Here is a 22,691-nt window from a genome sequence, read left to right on the forward strand (position 1 = left end):
GTTTTTTTTAAGACCTCACAGCAGCGTGGTTTGTGGGAGCTTAGTTCCCTGACCAGGGATTGAACCCAGGTCCCTGGCAGTGGAAGCGCAGAGCCCTAACCACTGGACCACCAGGGAATTCCCCAGACTTTCAAATTAAGACTACTGTATTTCTTTTTCTAACAGGGACTCATCAAAAGATTCTTTCCAAATCCCCAACTCTCTCTGCCTCCATCTCCCCATCTGTGAAATGAGAAGAATATTTCTTGTCCCTGAAAGCTCATAGCTGCATGTTGTGAAGACTCAAGTTTTATTCTTCTGAGCTTTGAATTATTCTTCTGAGCTTTGAAATTCTTCCAAAAGAGGAAGCTTGTTTCTCCCTTTTAATCCAATTTCCTGTTAGGCTAAAAGGATTTATAAACAGAATTTTTAAAAATTTATCTCTTTTCTAGTCTTCTAACTTGGCAGTTTACTGGACTGAGGCAGGTTTTTCTTGCAATCATTTTTTTAAAACCTTTCCATTTATTCAGACATGATTTTTTTTTTATTGCATCAGGCCAAATGTGCTTTGTCTCCAAAGAGATAAATGCAAAAGAAAGAAAATTGCTTAGCTGTTTTAGGTTTTTTTACGTCAGAATATCTCATCAGCTGCAAACACTAAGCTAACAAGTGAGAAACATGCCGGGTAAAAAGCCATCAAACAAGAAGAGAATGTCAAACAAATTAGCAGATAACTGTGTCTTTCCAAAGCAGCTGGGGTATTTGATAATAAAGAGGAAAACTGTCAACTAAAGGGTGAGGAACTTTAGTCCCAGGAGAGGCTTCTAGGGCCCTCAGATTCCTTCTCCACAGCTGAAATGAAGCTGTGGATTAAGCAGAGATCCAGGTGACAAAGGCCAAGAGCTGGCCTCATCAAACACTGAGGGCTTTACTTGAGTCACTGACTCTACCTGCCACGTTTCCTTGGCAACTGAAGAGCTGTTCTTCCAATCCTCTAGAGAAGACCCATGGTTCTCAATCCTGGCTGCATGATGGAATCACCCAAGAAGCCTTAAAAGTGCCCCAGCTCCAGAAAGTCTGATTTTAACATTTGGGGTTAGGTCCTAGGAATCTTTTTTTTTTTTTTTTTTTTAAGCTTCACAAATAATTCTAAGACACAGCCAGGGTTGAAGACCATCATTATAGAGATTTCTGGGTGGTGGGATTGCAAGCAGCTTGTGTGACTCAGAGAAAGAAGGAAGAGGGGATTCCATGTGATAAGAAACCTAATCTGGGGACTTCCCTGGTTGGCACAGTGGTTTAGAATCTGCCTGCCAATGCAGGGGACACGGGTTCGACCCCTGCTCTGGGACGATCCCACATGCCACGGAGCAACTAAGCCCCTACACCACAACTACTGACCCCATGTGCCACAACTACTGAAGCCTGCACACAGCAACGAAGACCCATCGCAGCCTAAAGTAAATAAATAAATTTATTTAAATAAAAAAAAAAAAAGAACCTTATCCGTGGTAATCCTGGAAACCCTACAAAAGGCCAGTCTGATCCTTCTGCTGCCCTGCTTTAAACCCTCAGTGCCTTCCATTTGTTTTCAAGGTAAAGGCCAAAATCCTTAAACTACCTCCAAGGCCCTGAGAATCTGAGTCCTCCCCACCCTTCCCACTTCACCCCATCTCTGCTCTGGTCACACTGGACCTCCCTCAAGTCCCTAGAGGTACGCTGTTGCCTTCTGCCAGTCGGCCTTTGCCTGTGACATTCTTTTTCCCACATATGCCAGGCATGGAGCACTGCTCTGATGGATGGGACAAGCCTCCCACAGAGGAGGACAGATAAGGACGGTGCTCAAGGCCACTGCCAAGCCCACCTGGCTCTTCAGGGCCCTTCACGCTGGCAGCAGAATTCTTGGACACAAGTTAAAACAGATAGACAAAGAGGAAGAGACAACTAAGAAGACTGGACCCCCTTTTACCGAAGGGCATGGACCCTAGGAGTGCTGGTACTTATTCTGTCTCATGTGTTTATTGTTGTTGTTAACCTAACAGGAAAGTGGAGATGAACTGGACTATCATGAAGAACCTGGAGGACCCCTCAGAGAAAATCACCCAGGCCCTCAAGGTAGAAACAGCTGGGTTGGGTTTTATAGTCTGATTGCAATAATTGTGGGATGAACTTTGCACTGTTCAAAGATGTTAATGAGGAATGACCCTTCCATTTCCTCTCAGGTCATGGGTTGGAAGTCAGAATACAGACTCTGATGTGCTCTTACTGTATCACAAGCCAGCTGATGATAACATGCTTGTATGTCCTTGGACTTATTGAAAGATTTATATCCTGCCAGCAGCTGCAGATTGATAGAAGAGAGTGGAGACTTTGGGGCATTACAAAAAGATCCCACAGGCACCTCTACCTCTGGCTTCTCCTGCTTTCATAGGCTCTTGGATATGCAAGTGAGGGAGCTGAGGTTCTCTGCCTAGAGGGTTAACATTCCACAGAGGGGGGACCAGCATCTTTAGAGACCCAGCCCGTGGCGCCCACAGCTCTGGGTGGCCAGAGCTCCTTGAGTGTGACTTCCTCAAAAAATGATGCTGCATTTGATAATGAGGATGATTCTTGGAAAGACTGGGCCCACAACTGGGCTTTTTGGCATAGTTCATATTTTGATACCCTGAACTGGACTCTAAGCTCTTCCCTGGGGTCACCTGGGCATGCTACGTGATGCTAGTCCCAGCTAGTCCCAGGTAGCAGAGCTGCTCTTTATCCTCATTGCTTCTTGCAGGAGTGGAAACAGATGTGTGAGAGAGGTATTCTCAAGGAGTGGATGCAGGGCCTGCCAGCCAGAGTTGCGCTTGTCGTTCACTGTACAAAGGCGTCCAGCAGAGGGAGCGAGAGGGGCTGAAATCCAGCCTGTGCTGCGCACCCTGAGCCACGCACTCCAGCACTGGGTGCATCCACCCAAAGGAGACTCCTTTTCCTACTTGGCCCTTCTACTGGAATGCCTTTCTAAGTCATATAAGGTGCTCTATATAGGCTAGCAGCAGCAGATCTGGGCAGCTGAGTAGAGAGCATGGGCTCTGGAATAGGACGACCTCTGCCTTCACATCCCCGCCTCAGAGTCCTCAACTGAGGTTGAAAACAGTACTGCCCGGGCTTCCCTGGTGGTGCAGTGGTTGAGAGTCCGCCTGCCGATGCAGGGGACATGAGTTCGTGCCCGGTCCGGGAAGATCCCACACGCCGCGGAGCGGCTGGGCCCGTGCGCCATGGCCGCTGAGCCTGCGCGTCCGCAACGGGAGAGGCCACAACAGTGAGAGGCCCGCGTACCGCAAAAAAAAATTTCACTGTTTCTGGATATCAGACAAAATATTATGGTAGCCTGATCCCTGTGTTCGGTCAAACTTTTAAGCAAGGTTTCTGCTGACATAGGTCTCTCACCACCTCCATTTCCAAAGCTGAGTGACAATAGCCAGGGAAATGTGTTCCAGTCTTCAGATCTTCCATATCGTAAATCACATGTCTAGATTGTGAGCCCCGAAGAGGCCCCAAGGTCTTGGCCAAGTGCAGTGGAGGTTTTAGGCAGCGTAGAACACGGCCAAATCTAAGCAATGACCAAGTCAGTCAGAACAGATTTCCTGTCTCCTGACAGAGAGAGAGAGGCCCAGCTGAGTTCCATAAAGGTTATTCAGACAGACTTTAACGCAGTGAAATATCACCACAGAAAATTAAAGAAGGCATTTGCCTGTCCCGAATGACAAATGCTAATGTTTAAAAAGAATTTCAAATCTTTGAAGGGAAAAAAAGGCGGGAGTGCCAAGGAATTTTTTTTTAACTATTTAAGGATCAATTTTCCCTTCATAGATCTTACGACTAATTGTCAGGATTGTTTTCCTACTCTAAATTAAGTAGTGATCTATAAGATTAATTATAAGCAGTGAGCCGGGGCCACATCCAATGAGAAAAGCATGAGTCTCGGACTTGGTGAGAATACAGCACGCAAGATTTCACAAGATAGGTCAAATCAGTAACCTCCAGAGAGGGTTTGGGAAATGGCTCGTTTTAAATACAAAACTTTTCTTTCTGCCTCTCTTTCCCACCCCCAAAGTCCAAGGAAAGAACATAATTTCCATTCTTGTTTCAGTTCTTGTCTATTTACTAGGCCAACGGTTCTCAGACTTCGGTGTGCCTCAGAACCACCTGGAAGGCTTATAAAAATAAAGATGTCTGGGCCCTGCCTCCAGAGTTTCTGATTCACTAGATCTGGGCTGAGGTCATAGAATTTGCAATTTTATTAAGTTCCTCAGTGATTCTGAGGCTAGTGGTCCAAGGACCACACTGAGAACCACTGCCCTGGGCATTACTTCCAGAATTTAGTTCTCTGAATTTGGCAGTGACTCAATTTAATCCGTTCTTTTAAATATAATGGGAGTAGGAGGATTGGAGGACACTGTTTAGGCAGCATCACAGTGATCAAGAGCATCTATTATCAAGTCTGAGTCCCGGGGTTCAAATCCTGGTTCCACCACTTGCTAACTGTGTGGCCTTGAGTAAGTTACCAAACTTCTCTGGGCATCTTTTTTCTACATCTGTAAAATGGAGATACTAATAGTATTCATCTTGTGGGGTGGTTGTGACATAAAGGAGTTAATACATGTAATGTGCTTATAAGAATGCCTGGCACACAGTAAGTGCTCACTAAAGGTTAGGTATTAGTCTGTTTCTTAAAAACCTTAATTTTAGTAGCCTTATCAGGAGAGACTTGTTCTAAGTTGATAACAGGATGTAACATGATGCTTTATTTACTTTCCAAATCAGTCTCAATTGCAGGGAGTGGGGGTGGGATTGCTTGCTCTTGGGGAACTGGCTGAATCCTCTGCGTGAGTCCTCTGCGTAAGTCCTCCTCTTACTTAAGTCCAGGGGTGGGCAACAGACCCAATCTGAATGAGGTTATGTTGCGGTAGTGACATAACCCCTTGGAATGTGGCAGAACTTAAGATATTATCAATAGCCTTGAGAGATCTGGGGAGCCCTGCATGAGTGCAGAGGATCCCTAGTGAGTAGCCTGAAACAATGGGGGGTGGGGGACAAAAGGCAAGTCTCACAGAAACCCTTAGAAACCAATGAGCCATTTCTATTCTACCAGGAAAAAAAAGGCTCAGAGCATCATTGCTTCATTCAAGAGACAGATATATAGTAGTTAGGACGTTGGCTCTAACAAAGACCAAAATAAAGTGACTTCAAACAAGATGGAAGTTTTACTTCTGTCTCATGGAAGAGTCCAAGCTGGCAGGCAGGCGGTAGGACAGCTCCGCTCCACAGGGCTGTCCAGGGACCCAGGCTCCTTCTCTCTTATCATCTCTCTGCCACCCCCTTTGCTATCACTCTTGTCTGCATGGTCAAAGCTGGCTCAGCTTTTCCCACACCCTGCAGGGCAGGAGAGGAAAAGGCACAGCTGCCTTTTAAGGGCCTAATTCTGGACTTACACCTCTTCCACCTCTGCTCATATCCGCTGGCCTCCTACGCGCGAGGCTGGGGAATAAAGTCTCTTGCTGGGTGTTCACGTGCCAAGCTAAGACTTGAGGGGAATGGACATTAGGTGGCAGTTAGCATCTCTGCCACGTGTGGGTAGATGGCTCTGTCTTGCAGATGCTACCACTTTCCTACCTCGTGGACTCAGAGTCACCATGGTGGGTCATTTCTCTGTTTGCTGCAGACACCATGCGTGTTTTAGGCACCCCCTCTGTGACTTGCCTGAGAAGAGGAGCTAGAGCATCCCTGTTTCCTCCATCGGTCTTTACAGCGTCAAAGGGAGGCTAAAAATTATAATGTATTTGTGAATTTGCCTGATAACTTTGAAAAGTGCAGAGACTCTTGTGAGGCTTTGGTGCTGTCATTTCCACTGACCCCAATGGGAACTGCCTAAGGAACCAGACACCCTTCTTTGAAAACAAGCCCCTTATTAGGTAGTGGCCAATACCAGCTGCTCTCCATTGCCCTCTCTATCACTTGACGACACTGCCACTTCCCCCAGAGCACCAAAGCATAATTCAATTTCACACATGCTTATTGGGCAACCACTAAGTACCACTTTATAGCCCATGTGTTATGTATGTTTCTTGAGGACAAGGACTGTGCCTTAGTTAGCCAGGCCTAGCAACGTTCCATAGACGAATGAATCCAATGGATGGAGGAATGAATGAGTATTCAAGAGATTCAGAGATGACAAAACCAAGGTTCCTACCCTCAAGAGCTTGCAGTGAAGACTCAACTTTGGGCCTGGCACACACCCTGTGAAGAAACAGTGCCTGCGAGTGTTAGTAAGGTCCAAGTCCTCCAAAAGGGGTGCACTCACAGACTGAGAGCCACCAGCCAGGACCTGCATCTCCACCAAAGACACAGAAGCAGCCAACAGGGGTCGTGAATAACGCTGTTGGGGAAGGACGAGCAGGTGAGGAGTGTGCTGGCCCCACTGGCTTCTAGTTGAAGGGCCCACTGGCTGCCATGCCTTCATTAACCCGACAAGACTGGTCTAATCAGTGGCTAGTGCACTAAGTAGTTACATCATAGTAGAGCTAGAAGGTGAGACTCACTGGTCTAGACCCTTTCTAGCTAGAACCTGGGGCCTTGTTAGAAATGTAGAATCTGGGGTCTCACCCAGACCTACCTGTGCTTTAACAAGACCTTCAAGTGACTCGTGTGTCCATTATTATTTGGGAAACCCTGGAATAGACTCACTGAGGACCCTGGGTTTCAGATTCGACAGATATCAGTTCAGTTACCAGCTGTGCCTTTGATTAGGCCCATAGTCTAGGACACATAACTTCTCTGAGCTGTGGATTCCTTTTCCATAAACCATGGCGGTGGGTTGGATAATCTCTCAGCCCCCACCCCACCCTCATGCTCTTTGCATCTATGACTCACCAGGGTTGCACAGTGATAAGCAATAAGCAGCAGAGCCAGGACTGGGGCTGGGCCTCCTTCCCAAGCTCCTTCCACTACACCTGCTCCCAGGGAAAGCCAGCCACCATTTCAGTGTGTCGCACATAAAGCTCTGCCACCCCAGTCACCCTTGGGTGGGCCCTGACCAAGAGAGTCTCGAAAGAGACCAGCAGTCCCCATGCTGCACGGGGGCCCAGGCTCAGCCACAGTGGCCAGTGAGTACGAGCCCAGCGGGTCAAGAATGAGAACACAGTCTTCACCACGGTCCTCCTGTACGGGCATGAGGCCGCAGGAGACCTGCTGGCCTCTCTAGGCTTCCACTTCCTCATCAGAAAATAACAAAACTGATCTTCCAATCTCTTTCTCTCATTTCCTATGACTCAGTGACCTTGGGATTGTTTCTGTTAAGGGGAAGAGTGGAAGTCTCAGTGTTAGCGCTGAGACAGCTCCAGGGTTCAGACCCCAGGTTCGGGCCTTAGGTCTTTAACCACTCGCTGCATGAATGGAAATTGCCTTCATTTACTTAGGGACCGTTTTCTGATCCCCTACTGAGTGCTAGGCCCTCTGTGGTTGGATGAGACACACTCCTTATGAAGCTCCCACTCTAATAGAGGAGCCAGACCTGGGCAGGCATGGTTAGAACCACCTCTGTGTTCAATATGTTTAGTGTTACCAGAGAACACAGGAAGGACAACTGATCCAGACCAGCATGGGAGAGACAGGGAAAAGTCAGGGAGGGCTCCCTGGAGGAGGTGATGCTGGACATGATGGAAGGAGTTTAGTGAACCCAGAGTGCATTTGCAGTAAAGCCATTAAGACAGGGGTAGCAGTTCACACTCACTGTGTGCCAGGCATCAGGCTAAGCATTTTCTGTAAATTGTTTCATTTAACTTTTATAACAATCCTGTAAAGAAGGAGCTCTTATTATCTCCATTTGCCAGATGAGAACACTGAGGCACAGTGAGGTTAAGGATCATGTCCTTGGTCACAGAGCTGGGCAGAGGCGAGGCTCCAGACCTGACTGACCTCCCAGACTCCATCTGTAGAGATCAAGTCTAGTTGTTAACAGTTACCAAAAGGAGCGTTTGCGGATCCTGGAGTTCTGGTAGGTAAAGGGCAAGAAAGCAAAAAGGTCAAGGGGAAATAGAGAAGAAATGCTTCACACACATATAAAGTGGAGAAATCGAAATGAAGAGAATCTTCACGCAAGTTTTTCAAAAAGAAAAAAAAACGTGTGGCAAATCGGGGGAGCGAGGAGAGGACGAAAGGTCCCAGCAGGCGGCGGCGGGGCGCGCCTTCCATCGTCTCCCGCCCCCCACCGGCGGCTCCAGGGGCCGGCGGCGCCCGCTCTCCCGCCGGTGCCCGCCCGGCGCCGCCGCTCCGCCAGCGCGAGGCCGTCTCCACCTGTCGCCTCTGACCTCCTTGCAAACGGAGCTCCTTGCAGCGAGCTCGGGACTCCAGGCTCGGCTTGCCCCAAAGGGTCGGCTCTCCGGGCCGCATCTGTTAGTCTTTTCTTCTCCTCTCTGCGGTAGCTTGTGATGTCGCTACCCGCTGGCACCTCCTGCGGATCCCAGGCCTGGGTGGAGACTCACAGAGCTAGACAGTCTCAAAATCTACCAAACAGACCGACTTAGACTCTAGGGAAGAGGTGGGAGGCAGGCAAACGGGAAACACCTTGACGTGCCAGACAAACAATTTAAACTTTTAAATTTATAAAGCTTATCTTTTGGCTAGTTTTCCACACATCGTCACTTGGGTGGAGAAAAGGGAAGGAATTTTTGGCACTTACTCTGCAGAAAGACACTTTGCTAGGTACTTTCTTTTTTGTACTTTTATCTTATTTTATCCTCACCACAACCTTATGAGATAAAGTACATTATCCATATTTCACGGATGAGGCAAATGAGGCTCAGAGAGGTTAGGTAAATAGCCCAAGGTCACACAGCCAGTAAGTGAAGGAGCTGAGATATGAACCCAGGTTTCTATGACTCCAAGCCCCTGGCTCTTTAAGAGAGCCATCCATGTGTTTCTGATTAGGAAATAGTTACAAGGTTGAAGAAATATCACAAAATAATGGCAGCATTTTTTGAAAGCCAGCATGAAACTTGGAGATTATTTAGAATCTCTAGAAGTTCTTTTATATTGTAGATAAAGGAAACTGAGGTCTAGAAGCCAGGAGAATTATGCAAAATCGTGGCTAATTATTAAAACCAAGGTAACCCAAGTCTCTCTCAACTCAGTGTCTGTAGGTGTTTAGTTTAGTTCAATTTAGCTTGGTTTTTTTTTTTTTTTTTTTTTGCAGTACGCGGGCCTCTCACTGTTGTGGCCTCTCCCGTTGCGGAGCACAGGCTCCGGACGCACAGGCTCAGCAGCCATGGCTCACGGGCCCAGCCGCTCCGCGGCATGTGGGATCTTCCCGGACCGGGGCACAAACCCGTGTCCCCTGCATCGGCAGGCGGACTCTCAACCACTGCGCCACCAGGGAAGCCCTAGCTTGGTTTTGAAAGCGTTTCCTCAGGGGTAGTTCCTGACTCCAGGAATAAACAGCTCCAAACGGAGCAAGTGGGGACTTCCCTGGTGGTCCAGTGGTTAAGAATCCACCTTCCAGGGGACACGGGTTCTATCCCTGGTCGGGGAACTAAGATCCCACATGCTGATGAGCAACTAAGCCCACTCACCACAACTACTGAGCACACGAGTCACAACTAGAGAGCCCAAGTGCTGCAACTACTGAGCCTGCATGCCACAACTAGAGAGAAGCCTGCACACCACAATGAAGAGCCCACAGGCCACAACGAAAGATCCCGCATGCCACAACAAAGATCCCACAGGCCGCAACAAAGACCCAACACAGTCAAAAATAAAATAAATAAATATTAAAAAAAGAAAAAAAAAAAGGAGCAAGTATAATGACTGCCCAATCTGTGCCAAGAAGTGAAGCAGCCAGTGATGCAAAAATTTCTCTTAACGCTGGGGAGAAAATAGGGAGACAAGAAATATGTGCCCAGCAGTTGAGGCACTGCCATTACGTCAGAATCCACAGCCTGGAAGATGGCACTACTGCAAAGGGCCACCTCACAACATGGGTTGGGGCTCCTCACTTCCTCTCTGCGTGAGGCCTGCACAGTCACCCTACACTGCCAGGCTCTGCTATCTGGAGCCCTGGTACTGGCTTCAGCATAGTCCGCTAGTTCTTATCAGCCTACATCAGGGGTCCCCAACCCCTGGGCCACGGATCAGTAGCGATCCGTGGCCTGTTAGGAACTGAGCGGCACAGCACGAGGTGAGCGGCGGGTGAGCGAGCGAAGCTTCATCTGTATTTACAGCCGCTCCCCATCACTCACATTACTGGCTGAGCTCCTCCTCCTGTCAGATCAGTGGCGGCATTAGATTCTCACAGGAGGGCAAACCCTACTGTGAACTGCGCATGTGAGGGATCTAGGTTGCGCGCTACTTATGAGAATCTAATGCCTGATGATCTGAGGTGGAGCTGAGGTAGTGATGCTAGCGCTGGGGAGCAGCTGCAAATACAGATTATCATTAGCAGAGAGGTTTGACTGCACAGAGACTATAGTTAATCAATGGCCTGCAGACTCATATCAAAACCCTATCAGTGAGTGGCAAGTGAAAACAAGCTCAGGGCTCCCACTGATTCTGCATTATGATGAGTTGTATAATTATTTCATTATATATTACAGTGTAATAATAATAGAAATAAAGTCCACAATAAATGTAATGAGCTTGAATCATCCCGAAACCATCCCTGTCCCCCATCCGTGGAAAAATTGTCTTCCACGAAACCGATCCCTGGTGCCAAAAAGGTTTGGGACCGCTGGCCTAGATGACCTACATCCTCTAGTATTACTCCTTTATTTCTCCTTCTGGAAAGTATTTTCAAAGTTCTCCTCTATAGTGGGAAGTGACACATCCTTAGGACTGTTTCTGGCTCACTCCACTCAGCCCAGGATGGAAACCCCAGGGAAGACCCCAGAATCCCAGAATACAGCTGTTGCCCTTTGACCCTGAAAATTCTCTTCACCTTGCAGGAAGTAAAGCTCATTTCTAACTTGAGACCTAGATTCATCAAAACCAAAAAGCAGTTGAAACTAGAGACAAGAACAGCATAAGAAGAAAATTTATAGACCAATCTCACTTATGATCAAAGATGCAAAACTCCTAAATGAAATATTAGCCAATCAAATCATTATACACACACACACACACACACACACATACATATCTATATACCATGACTGAATTCAGTTTACCGCAGAATTAAAAATGGTCTAACATTTTAAAATCTGTTTCTGTACTTAGGGTCATCTCAATACATGCAAAAAGAAAAATCAATTTATAAAATTCACCCATTCATGATTTAAAATTATCAAACTAGGAATAGAAGAGGACTTCCTGATTTTGATAAAGAGTACCTACCAAAGGACTTCCATCGTGGTGCAGTGGTTAAGAATCCGCCTGCCAATGCAGGGGACACAGGTTTGAGCCCTGGTCTGGGAAGATCCCACATGCCGTGGAGCAACGAAGCCCATGCACCACAACTACTGAGCCTGCACTCTAGAGCCCGCGCCGCAACTACTGAAGCCCCCGCGCCTAGAGCCTGTGCTGCACAACAAGAGAAGCCACCGCAATGAAAAGCCTGTGCACCGCAACAAAGAGTAGCCCCTGCTCGCCGCAACTAGGGAAAGCCCGCGCACAGACACGAAGACCTAACGCAGCCAAAAATAAATAAATAAATATTTTTTTTTAAAAAAGAGTACCTACCAAAACCTGCAGTAAACATCACACTTTAATGGTAGAACTTCAGAAGCAGTCTCTTTAGAGGCAGGACTAGGATAAGGACGCCCTCTATCATTGCTTCTTATTCAACATTGTACCAGTACAGTAGGGAAGGCAAAATAAAGGAAAAGGAAGAGGATAGAAAGGAGGAAATGACACTGTCATTATTCTCAGACAATAGTATTACCTATGTGAAAAATCCGAGGGCCTCTATAGACAAGCTATTAAAAGACAAGCCATTAAAAGACAAACAAAAAAATTCAGCAATATTACTAAATATACATCAATAACAAAAATCAATTGTGGAAAAAAATAGTATTTGCAAACATAAAGGACAATTTATAATGCAATTTTAAAATAATTCTTATTATGGAAAACCCCAAACATACACAAGGGTGGACAGAACAGCACGAATGAGTTTCACGTACCCATCTCCTGGCCAATATTGTTCACCTATATCCCCAATTCCTTCCTGCCTTCTATAGTATTTTGAAACAAATTCCAGGCTCATATCATTTTACCCATATACACTTGAGTATATATCTTTAAAAGACAAGACTCTTTTGACATAACCGTAATAGCACTATTGTACCTAAAACTTAGAACTATTCTTTAATATAATTGAATATCCAATCAGTGTTTTCAACATTCTAATTGTCTCAAAATTATTATAATTGTTTTAGAGTTTGTTTGCAATCGGTTGATACGGCTTTTTTTTTTTTTGGCTGCGTTGGGTATTCGTTGCTCAGCCCGGGCTTCCTCTCAGGGGCTACTCTTCATTGCGATGTGTGGGCTTCTCATTGCAACGGGCTCTAAGAGCGCAGGCTCAGTAGTCGTGGTGCACAGGCTTAGTTGCTCCGCGGCACGTGGGATCTTCCCAGACCAGGGCTCGAACCGGTGTCCCGTGCGTTGGCAGGCGGATTCTTAACCACTGCACCACCAGGGAAGTCCCGACACATGGCTTTTAAGGGTCCTTTAATTTATCGAGTCTTCTCATTTCTATTTTCTTTCCCCTCACTTAGTTTATTTTTAGGAAACTGGGTGACTTTTACTGGAGAGTTTCCCACAATCTAGATTTCTCTGATTGAATCCTCAAGGTATAGTTTAACATGTTTCTCTGTCTTCTGTATTTTCTGTAAGTTAGTACTTGGATCTAGAGACTTGATCAGATTCAGGATTGCCTTTCACAAGACCATGTCATGGAGGGCATTGTGTTCTTCCATCAGGAGATGTAACGTTTGCCGGTCTCTTCACAATGCCACCAGCTACAGATCCATTCATTCATTAAAGGTTATGAATTACTTGGGAAACTCCTACCAAAAAAAAATTTTTTTCTCTTCTACTATTTAGTTATCTAGTGGTACATATTATATAGGAAGGCAGAATAAATATAATTTTAAAATATATATATATCAATAAATTTAAAAAGCAATAAATCAAAAAAAAAGATGTGTTAGACGTTCATGAAGAAATTATAAAATCTTATTAAATTAACTAAAAGTAGGCCTGAATAAATATAACATTCTATATACTGCTATGTATAATGTTCAAAGATTTGAAGGTGACAGTTCTCCCTAAATTAATCTATAAATTCAATGCAACTCTATTTTTTAAAATCCCCAGTAGGGTCTTTGGTGGAACGTGATAAGTTGATCACAAAATGCATAAAGAAGTGTCAAAAATAGCCAATACAATTTTTTTTTAAAGTGTGGGGTCCCCACCAATGAATGGGTCACCCTGGAGTAGTTCGTTAGTTAGTTGTTTATTTATTTATTTATTTTGGCTGTGCCGGGTCTTAGTTGCAGCATGTGGACTTCTCAGTTGTGGCATGCAAACTCCTAGTTTCAGCCTGCATGTGGGATCTAGTTCCCCGACCAGGGATAGAACCCAGGACCCCTGCATTGGGGGGGACCACCCACTGGACCACCAGGGAAGTCCTGCCAATAAAATTTTGAAGAAAAACAAAGAGGAAGAGTTTACCCAGCCACATATCAAAAATTACTTTAAGGCTATGATATTGACTTAGGGACAGACAGAAGGGAGAATCCAGAAATAAATGCACCCATATACAGAAATGAAATGTGACAAAAGTGGTATTAGAAAACAGTGGGGGAGAGAATGAGCTATTATTCCCTATATAATTTTCAGATAACTGGTTATCCAATTTTTAAATCCTTACCTCACAAAATAATGGATGTATTCAGGATCTAAATGTGAAAAAGCAAAATTCTTAATCTTTTAGAAGAAAATATACAAGAATATCTTTATGAATTTGAGAAAGGGAAAATTTTCTTACCCATGATTCAAAACACAAACCATAAAGAAAATTATTGACAAACACAACTATATTAGAATTAAAGTTTTTGATATGTTAAACAGAGTTAAAAGACAAATACAGATTAGAACACAATATCTGTAGTGCATATACCCAACAAAGAATTAGTACCCCAAATGCACCAAAAACTGCTACAAATAGAGAAGGCAAAAGACAATCAACCCCGGGCTTCCCTGGTGGCACAGTGGTTGGGAGTCTGCCTGCCCATGCAGGGGACACGGGTTCGAGCCCTAGTCGGGGAAGATTTCACATGACAAGAAGCAACTAAACCCATGTGCCACAACTACTGAGCCTGTGCTCAGGAGCCCACGAGCCACAACTACTGAGCCTGCATGCCACAACTACTGAAGCCCACACACCTAGAGCCCGTGCTCCACAACAAGAGAAGCCACTGCAATGAGAAGCTCGTGCACCGCAACGAAGAGTAGCCCCCGCTTGACGCAACTAGAGAAAGCCCGCGTGCAGCAACGAAGACCCAACACAGCCAAAAATAAATAAATAAATATTTTAAAAAAAGACAATCAACCCAAATGAAATATGGGTGAAAGATGTTAATAGGTAATTAACAGAAGAGGAAACCTAAATAAATGACCATTTATCTTAGTCAAACTTGCTAATCAGGAAAATTCAAATTAAAAGAAAAAGAGATATTTCATATATACCAGATTAGCAAAAAATTTTGTCTGTAAATATTCATTATTAATGAGGATATGGAGTTTTAGAAACTCAGAGCAATTTGGAAATACCCAATAAATTGAAGATGCATATACCCTGCAACCCAACAGGTCCATTCCCAGGTATACGTTAGAGAAACTCTTTCATGTATGAACAGTGACTCACTCAAGAAGGTTCATTGCAGCATTGTTTGTAATCACAAAAAAACTGGAAATAAAAAAGCCATCAATAGCAAAATGGATAAATAAATTGTGGTAAGTTTATACAATGGTATAATAAGGTACAAGAGCTTAAAATAAGTGAATGGAAACTGTATGTATTAACAGGGGTTAATCTCAAAAACAAGATTTTAAGCAAAATAAAGCAAGTTGCAAAAGTGACATAAATGATATTACTGGTATGAAGTTTTAATATGTAAAATCATATTATATGTTGTTTAGAAGTGCTTTAATGTGGTAAAGATATAAAAATATACATGAGGACAGTGTAGGAGAGAAAAAACTTTTCTTCTACTCTCTTAGAGGCCCTGCCTGGGCTGGAAAATTAAACTGACAAAGACAAACTAACAGGAGAAAAGCACACAAATGTATTTAATGTAAGCTTTATGTGATGCAGGAGGATTCATAAGGAAGTAGTTAAGCCTGAGCATCTTTATACTTGGTTTGATGAACAGTGGACAATGTGATAGTACAAAAGGTAAGTGCAAAGGGTAATTAACTGGGGGAAACAGAGCAAGGCCTGTTTGTTTGGGTTCCTCTCAGAGTCTCTCTGTCTTCAGGGATAAGGGCGCCCCTTTCCTCCAAGTAGAACCTACCTCTCACATGACTAGCCGTCTCATAACCTACACTGCCCTTTCTCAAATTCCTTCAGCTTAAAATACTCAGTATGCCAAGGTGCCATGTTTGGGGGTAGCATATTCTGAACCCAGTCACCTGATAAATACCAAATTTAAGAGAATGGTTACCTCTAGGGAGAGAGTGAGGGAAATAGGATTATATGTGATACAATAAAGTCTTAGACTATATCTTAAATGTTTTCTTTAGTAAAAAAATGTGAATCAAATATGGCAAAATGTTAAGATTTCACAAAGGTAGGTGGTAAGTTCATGGGTAATCATTATATGGTCATTTTTCTATACTCTGCCTTCCTAAAATATTTTACAGATTTTTTTAAGGCAGTTAAAAGTTGTAGGTTATTATTCAAAGTACTGACTTAGTTTATTCCAATACTTCCTAAATATAAGGTTATTTTACTAGAGAAGCAAAACAAAACACCCTGCTATGATCCACGTCCCAGCGACAGGATTTCAATTCTAATCAAAGTGGTGAAATCACACCAATTGTAGAACCCCATCTTTTGGTCAATACAAACGCGCCCTCTGCTGGTCATATGGTGCCCTGTCCCAAAGTTCAAAATAGTGGGGAAGAGCAGTGAAACTTGTTCAATGAGACAGCTTTTACCAAGCCAGCCAAGTTAGGGAAAGAAACTCTCACAGAATTCCTCTCAATCACAAAAATACTTAAATCAGCTCCCACTCTCTATTACTATTACATATGATCCAAGACAAAATAAATTCCAGGGTACCACCGCAATCAACCTTTCCAGTTCCCTCAACCACCATGTACATTAACAATTCTGTCCCTACTCCAAAGTCTGGAGGTTGATGTATGAGATAGCAGATGCCACCCTTAACATTTGGGAATGGCAGAAGAGAACCCAAGTTCCTCTGGGTGGTGGGGCGGACACCACTGAACACTGAAAAATGGATAAACTAGTATTAAGGGAATAATGCTGGTGGGATGACAGGTAAATTTTTTCTTTTCAAATCTTTCTTTAAAGTTATAATACCTTTAAACAAAATTGAGGAAAAATCAATTAATTCATGCAAGAATCTACTGCTCAAAGAGAAAGGGAAGTGAGGATTGAATATTAAGAGTCTTCCTTTCAAAAAACATTTTTTTTAAATTATTTCGTTTTGCTTTGTTTTGCTTTGTGCTAATATCCATCTTCCCCACTAAAATTTAAGCTTCCTGAGACCAATGTGTGAATCCGTCCTACTCACCACTATATTCCCAGCACCTAACACAACGACCATCAGGTAGTAGGTATCTAATAAACATGTGATAAATAAAGGAATGAATGACCATTTCCTTGGAGTGTAAATTGGTACAAATTTTCTGGGGAGCAATTCAGCAGCAGACATTGTGCCTTTAAGACTGTACATTCTTCAGTAATCATAGATGTGGACAACAAGTAAGTCCTTTAATAATCAGAAACATTCCTTTCAGGGATATGCTATGCAAAGTTCATTTTAGTTATTAAAAAAATTCAAAACAACCTGAATTTTAAAAGTTACATGTTTGGTTAAGTCTATTATGGTATATCCATATGATGAAATGCTATGCTGTTATTAAAATCATTTTTAAGAATATTTAATGATATGGGAAATTCTAATAACATAAAAATAGATTAAAATTATATATACATTATTTTATCAACTCTATTAAAATATGAGTATATATTTATTATATATGCATGAAAGTATACACACCAAAGTATTTTACTGTAGTTGTATGTGAGTAGAGGGATCATGAGTCAGGGGTTTTTTGTTTGCTTGTTTGGTTTTGGTTCTTGTTTTTAACAGGTGCCAGCACTGTTTTAGACACTTTATTTGTATTAATATATCTTTAAGTTTTTAAGCAGCTTTATCAAGAGATAATTGCCTTATAATAAATTATACCTATTTAAATTGTACAATTAGATAAGTTTTCTTTAAGTGTGAAATATTACTTTTTCTATAAAGATTTTAATGCAATCAACTTCACTTTTCCTTCGATTTTAATTATGTATAATTATTTGGTAGAATATAAAATTATTTAACCAACAATTTTCTTCTACTGAGACATTAAATATTGTTACGATTTGTAGGGGGAGGTTCTAGTTTTCTTGAGATTAATTGATATATAACGTTGTATTAGTTTAAGGTGTACAACATAATGACTTTATATTGCAAAATGGTTACCACAATAAGCTTAGTTAATGTCAATCAGCAATAGTTACAATTTTTTTTCTTGTGATGAGAACTTTTAAAATCTACTAGGTAAGTTTTGATACTGTATATGTCGACACCCATGAAACTATCACCACAATCAAGATAAAACATTTCAGGGGACTTTCCTGTTGGTCCAGTGTCTAAGAAACAGCACTCCCAATGCAGGGGGCCCGGGTTCGATCCCTGGTCAGGCAACTAGATCCCACATGCCACAGCTAAGACTTCCATGCCACAGCTAAGAGTTCACATGCTGCAACTAAAGATCCTGCATACCATAACTAAAAGGTCCCACATGCCGCAACAAAGATTGAAGATCCCTCGTGCTGCAACTAAGACCTGGTGCAGCCAAATAAATAATTTTTTTTTTAATTTCATCTTTCCCAAACGTTTCCTCATGCATCCCCCAACTCCAGTCTCTATCATTTCCAGACAAACACCGATCTGCTTTCTGTCACTATAGACTGGTTTGCAGTTTCTAGAATTTTATATAAATGGAAGCATACCATGTATACCGTTTCTTTGTCTAGTTGCTTTTACTCCCCATAATTCTTTTGAGATTCATCCATGTTGTTGAGTGTATCAATACTTCATTTCTACTTACTACTGAATAGTATTGCATTGTATGTATATACTAGCCTGTTTATCCATTCACCTGTGGATGGGCATTTCGGCTGTTTCAAGTTTTTGACTATTGCAAATAAAGCTGCTATGACCATTTGCATATAAGTCCTTTTATGGACATATGCTTTCATTCCTCTTGTGTAAAACACCTAGGAGAATAATGGTTGGATGCTATGGTACACCCAATATTTAATTTTTTAAGAAATTGTCAAGCTATTTTCCTAAGTGGTTGTACCATTTTACATTCTAACCAGCAGTGATTGAGAGTCCCAGTTCCCCTGCATCTGTGTTAACTCTTGATATACTCAGTCTTTTTAGTCATTCTAATAATTATATGTTGATTGGCACGGAGGGTTCTTCTTTATGCTTGTGTTTTCCAAATTTTCTGCAATGAAATATATGTTTCATAATTAAAAATTGCTTACAGTATCTACAATAAAAAGTAGCCTAGTCTAATATGAAGTCAGTCTGGAGACTTCTCATTCTGAAAACTACCCAATACGGTCTTCAGAGCACCCAGTAATAGCTGTGTAGCCTGCATAAGCCTTCCTCAGAATATAACTTTTTTTTTTAATCAGTTTTCTTTTCAATGATATAAACACACTGGGGTTTTAAGAAAAAATTTAAACACATACACCTCTTTATCTAGCATGTTATTTCCTTTTTCTGTTTTCTCTTCCAGCTTTTACAGTTTTAATACACAATTCTATAGTTTACTATTTTTACTTGTCATTATATCATATTTTCCATATCATATTTTCCATGCTGATTTATCTTTTCAACCATAATTCTAAATGTCAAATTAATGCATCATAAATTTCCCGTTGTTTGGCTGTTTCTAATTTTTTATTATTAATGATAATGTTGTAATAAATAACTTTGTACAAAAAGCTTGTTTCTTCTTTTAAATTATTTCCTTATGAAAATACACAGGAGTGAGACTCCTGATCAAAGACAAGAACGTTTTTCTAGGTCTTGATATGTACTGTCACATCGCTTTCCCAAAGGGGCTTACTGATTTTAATGTCGCTTGCCACGTGTCAGCACTAGTTTCTGCAGCATTTGCCAGTTTCCTAGGTATAACATACCTTGTTGTGCTAATTTGCACGCCGTTGACTGCTCACCAGAGTAGACGTTTTCTCATGTGTGGGATCACTGTCTGCTGTCCTTTGCTAATTAAGGATGCTTTGTCTTCACAGACCCAGAGCGGAGGAGTATGACCCTTGACCCCTCTTAGTGCTTCCCTGGCTGAGCACACCCAGACCCCTGAGGCAGATACTGTCCAAAAGGCGTAAGTATTCAAAGTCATAATGACATGGACTTCTCTACTTTTGTTTTTCTTTCTTTTTAATTAACTTCATTTCCGTTTTTTCCTAAGAGGCATGAAGATTCTCAGCTAACCAGCCCCATGCTCTACCAGCCAGAATTAAATTATTGTCTAAGAAACAAAGATTCTTGGGGAGGATTATACTGTGATGTGTTTCCTACTTAAACATATTCTTTGCCTGGGTGGGTGAAGAGTGAAATGGAACTCTAACTACGTGGAAGCAGCTTTCTCCATTTTTCCACATATCTGAGCTCTGCAGACATGCCTCGAAAGCAGAGGTCTCTCAGCTCAACCTTGGTTTCTCCTCTCAGCATTCACTCAGCTCTGGGTAAAATCAATAATACTAATACAAACTGCTAACGTGTATTAAGTGATTCCTGTGTGCTCACCATGTGCTTACTATGAGCTCATCAGCCAGCAGCTCGGCCGGTCAGGCCCAGTCACTTCACCCAAGCCCCGGTTGGCAGTGGCAAGCTGGACCGATAGCCTCTGTGACCTCCCATGAGCCTTGGTGACTTTAGAACCTGCTCTCACCTGCCTCATGATATAAGGATTCCCTCCTGGGTCATAAAGGCTGGGTGCTCTCTAGGAACAAAAAAGGGAACGGGGCACTTGGGTATTGAGGCAGCTATCTGAAGAACTCCACGTTTTAACTTTTGTATCTCATCTTCTCCAAAATGGATTTAAACTGCCTACAATAACAACCCCCTATCCACCAAAAAAGAAAGATGAGACAATCAAAAAAACAATTATTTTTAATCTGGAGGAAAAGAAAAAAGAACACCAACACTCCCCAAAAGTCATTATAGTCATTGTGACTAAAGTTCAGACTTTCAGACTGAATGTGAAAGCAAAAAAAAAAAAAAAGAAAAAGGGCTTCCCTGGTGGCGCAGTGGTTGAGAGTGAGCTATGGCCGCTGAGCCTGCGCGTCCAGAGCCTGTGCTCCGCGACGGGAGAGGCCACAACAGTGAGAGGCCCGCGTAACGCAAAAAAAAAAAAAAAAAAAGGAGGGGAGCAACATGATCAGGTTTTGTGGTTATCATTTGCAGCATGCCGGTTCCTCAGGGGAAATAAAGGTTTTCCTAGCACTAAATTCTGAAGTATTCTTCTATAGGTTTTATAGAGTGACATTGAATGATTTAAAGACTCATATTTACAGGAAATTCCATTTACCTCATTTGATAAATATTTCTCAGTTTTCTATAGTAAGGCCCTGTGCTAGCCCAACTCAGTAAATATAATACTGATTTAGCTAAAAAATAAAATATCCAAGACCAGGCCTGGCACACAGTAGCTGCTGCTTCAGCTGTTACTCAATCCATATGGCTCTTTCTTAGTGACCTTTTTACCCAGAGAACATAAGTCAATTATCCTCCAGACACATCGTCAGTGACAGCAGTTCTACAAGGGATCACACTAATACAGTACATGACATTTTGGTATCTGAATTTGATCAAGAATAGAATTCAGAGGGCATAAAGAAATGGATATATAGGTGCATGTTTCTGTGACAACCTTTCTTAAAGGTCACTTTTTTTTCAGCTAAGCCTTCGATAGAAGAAATTTCAGTTAGGTAATCCTATTTCATTTTGTTAAAGTCATAAATATGCAACCCCAGAGAGGCAAACTATTCCTTCCTTGGGGTTGTGGAGAAAAGGGAACCCTCTTGCACTGTTGGTAGGAATGTAAACTGATACAGCCACTATGGAGAACAGTATGGAGGTTCCTTAAAAAACTAAAAATAGAATTACCATATGACCCAGCAATCCCACTATTGGGCATATACCCAGAGAAAACCATAATTCAAAAATACACATGTACCCCAGCGTTCATTGCAGCACTATTTACAATAGCTAGGTCATGGAAGCAACCTAAATGCCCATCAACAGACAAATGGATAAAGAAGAAGTGGTACATATTTACAATGGAAAATTACTCAGCCATAAAAAGGAACAAAATTGGGTCATTTGTAGAGACGGGGATGGACCTAGAGACTGTCATACAGAGTGAAGTAAGTCAGAAAGAGAAAAACAAATATTGTATATTAACATATATATGTGGAATCTAGAAAAATGGTACAGATGAACCAGTTTGCAAGGCAGAAGTAGAGACACAGATGTAGGGAACAAACGTATGGACACCAAGGGGGGAAAGCGGGGGGTGGTGGTGGTGGGATGAACTGGGAGATTGGTATTGACATGTATACACTTATACGTATAAAATAGATAACTAATAAGAACCTGCTGTATAAAAAATTAATTTAATTTAATTTAAAAAAAAAAAAAACTATTTCTCCTTCTCCCTAAGGTTTAGAACTTAGCCTGAGAGAACCCCAAAAGTGAAGACTAACTTTCTAATTTCCTTTATTCAGGGATGTGTTGAGAAAAAGAGGGCTGACCAAGTGTGTAAATTGCCCACCACAGTGAAGTTCCTGGCAGAAAACAGATGCTCAATTAATGTTTGTTCATTTTCCCTCTTCTGTGTCCACGAGTTTTTCTTTTTTCTTTTTATGTGAAGTATAGTGGATTTACAATATTGTGTTTCAGGTGTACTGCCACGTGATTCAGTTATACAATACATATCTTTTTTTTTCCAGTTCTTTTCCATTATAGGCTATTACAAGATACTGAATATAGTTCCCTGTGCTATACAGCAAATCCTTCTTGTTTATCTGTTTTACATATAGTGGTGTATATATCAGAGTTCTTCTTTAGCTTGGTCCTGTTGTTTTGCTTTTTTCAAAGGGGCAGAGATTATAATGTGCACCATCAACACAGAGGACTCCCAGGACATGGGCCTGACTCCCCAGAGGGGCTGGATCCTATAGATACATCTCTTCTTCCAAGAGGAAAAGAAGGGAAGACTGAACCAAGACTGTTCAACCAGCAGACACCAACCAACATCAGTCATGTGAGTGTAAACACTTAGGTAGGAGCTTGGTCCAGAACCCTACCTGGAAGGTGCTCCCATCAGGGCTG

The 22,691-nt window shown here is 42.4% G+C and overlaps 1 protein-coding gene across 1 annotated transcript in view; it reads left to right on the forward strand.

Annotated features, from left to right (window-relative positions):
* KIAA2012 overlaps nucleotides 1-22,691 on the forward strand; it is a gene marked incomplete at both ends in the record, with an annotated part of 116,581 nt that overhangs the window by 80,884 nt on the left and 13,006 nt on the right. The window contains 4 exon segments of the mRNA XM_082840707.1: nucleotides 2,022-2,094; nucleotides 19,586-19,614; nucleotides 19,616-19,677; nucleotides 22,458-22,623. Coding sequence (XP_082696833.1) covers nucleotides 2,022-2,094; nucleotides 19,586-19,614; nucleotides 19,616-19,677; nucleotides 22,458-22,623 — 330 coding nt within the window.

The sequence above is a fragment of the Leucopleurus acutus genome (genome assembly GCF_964270905.1).
Source record: "Leucopleurus acutus genome assembly, chromosome: 6".
NCBI lineage: Eukaryota > Metazoa > Chordata > Mammalia > Artiodactyla > Delphinidae > Leucopleurus > Leucopleurus acutus.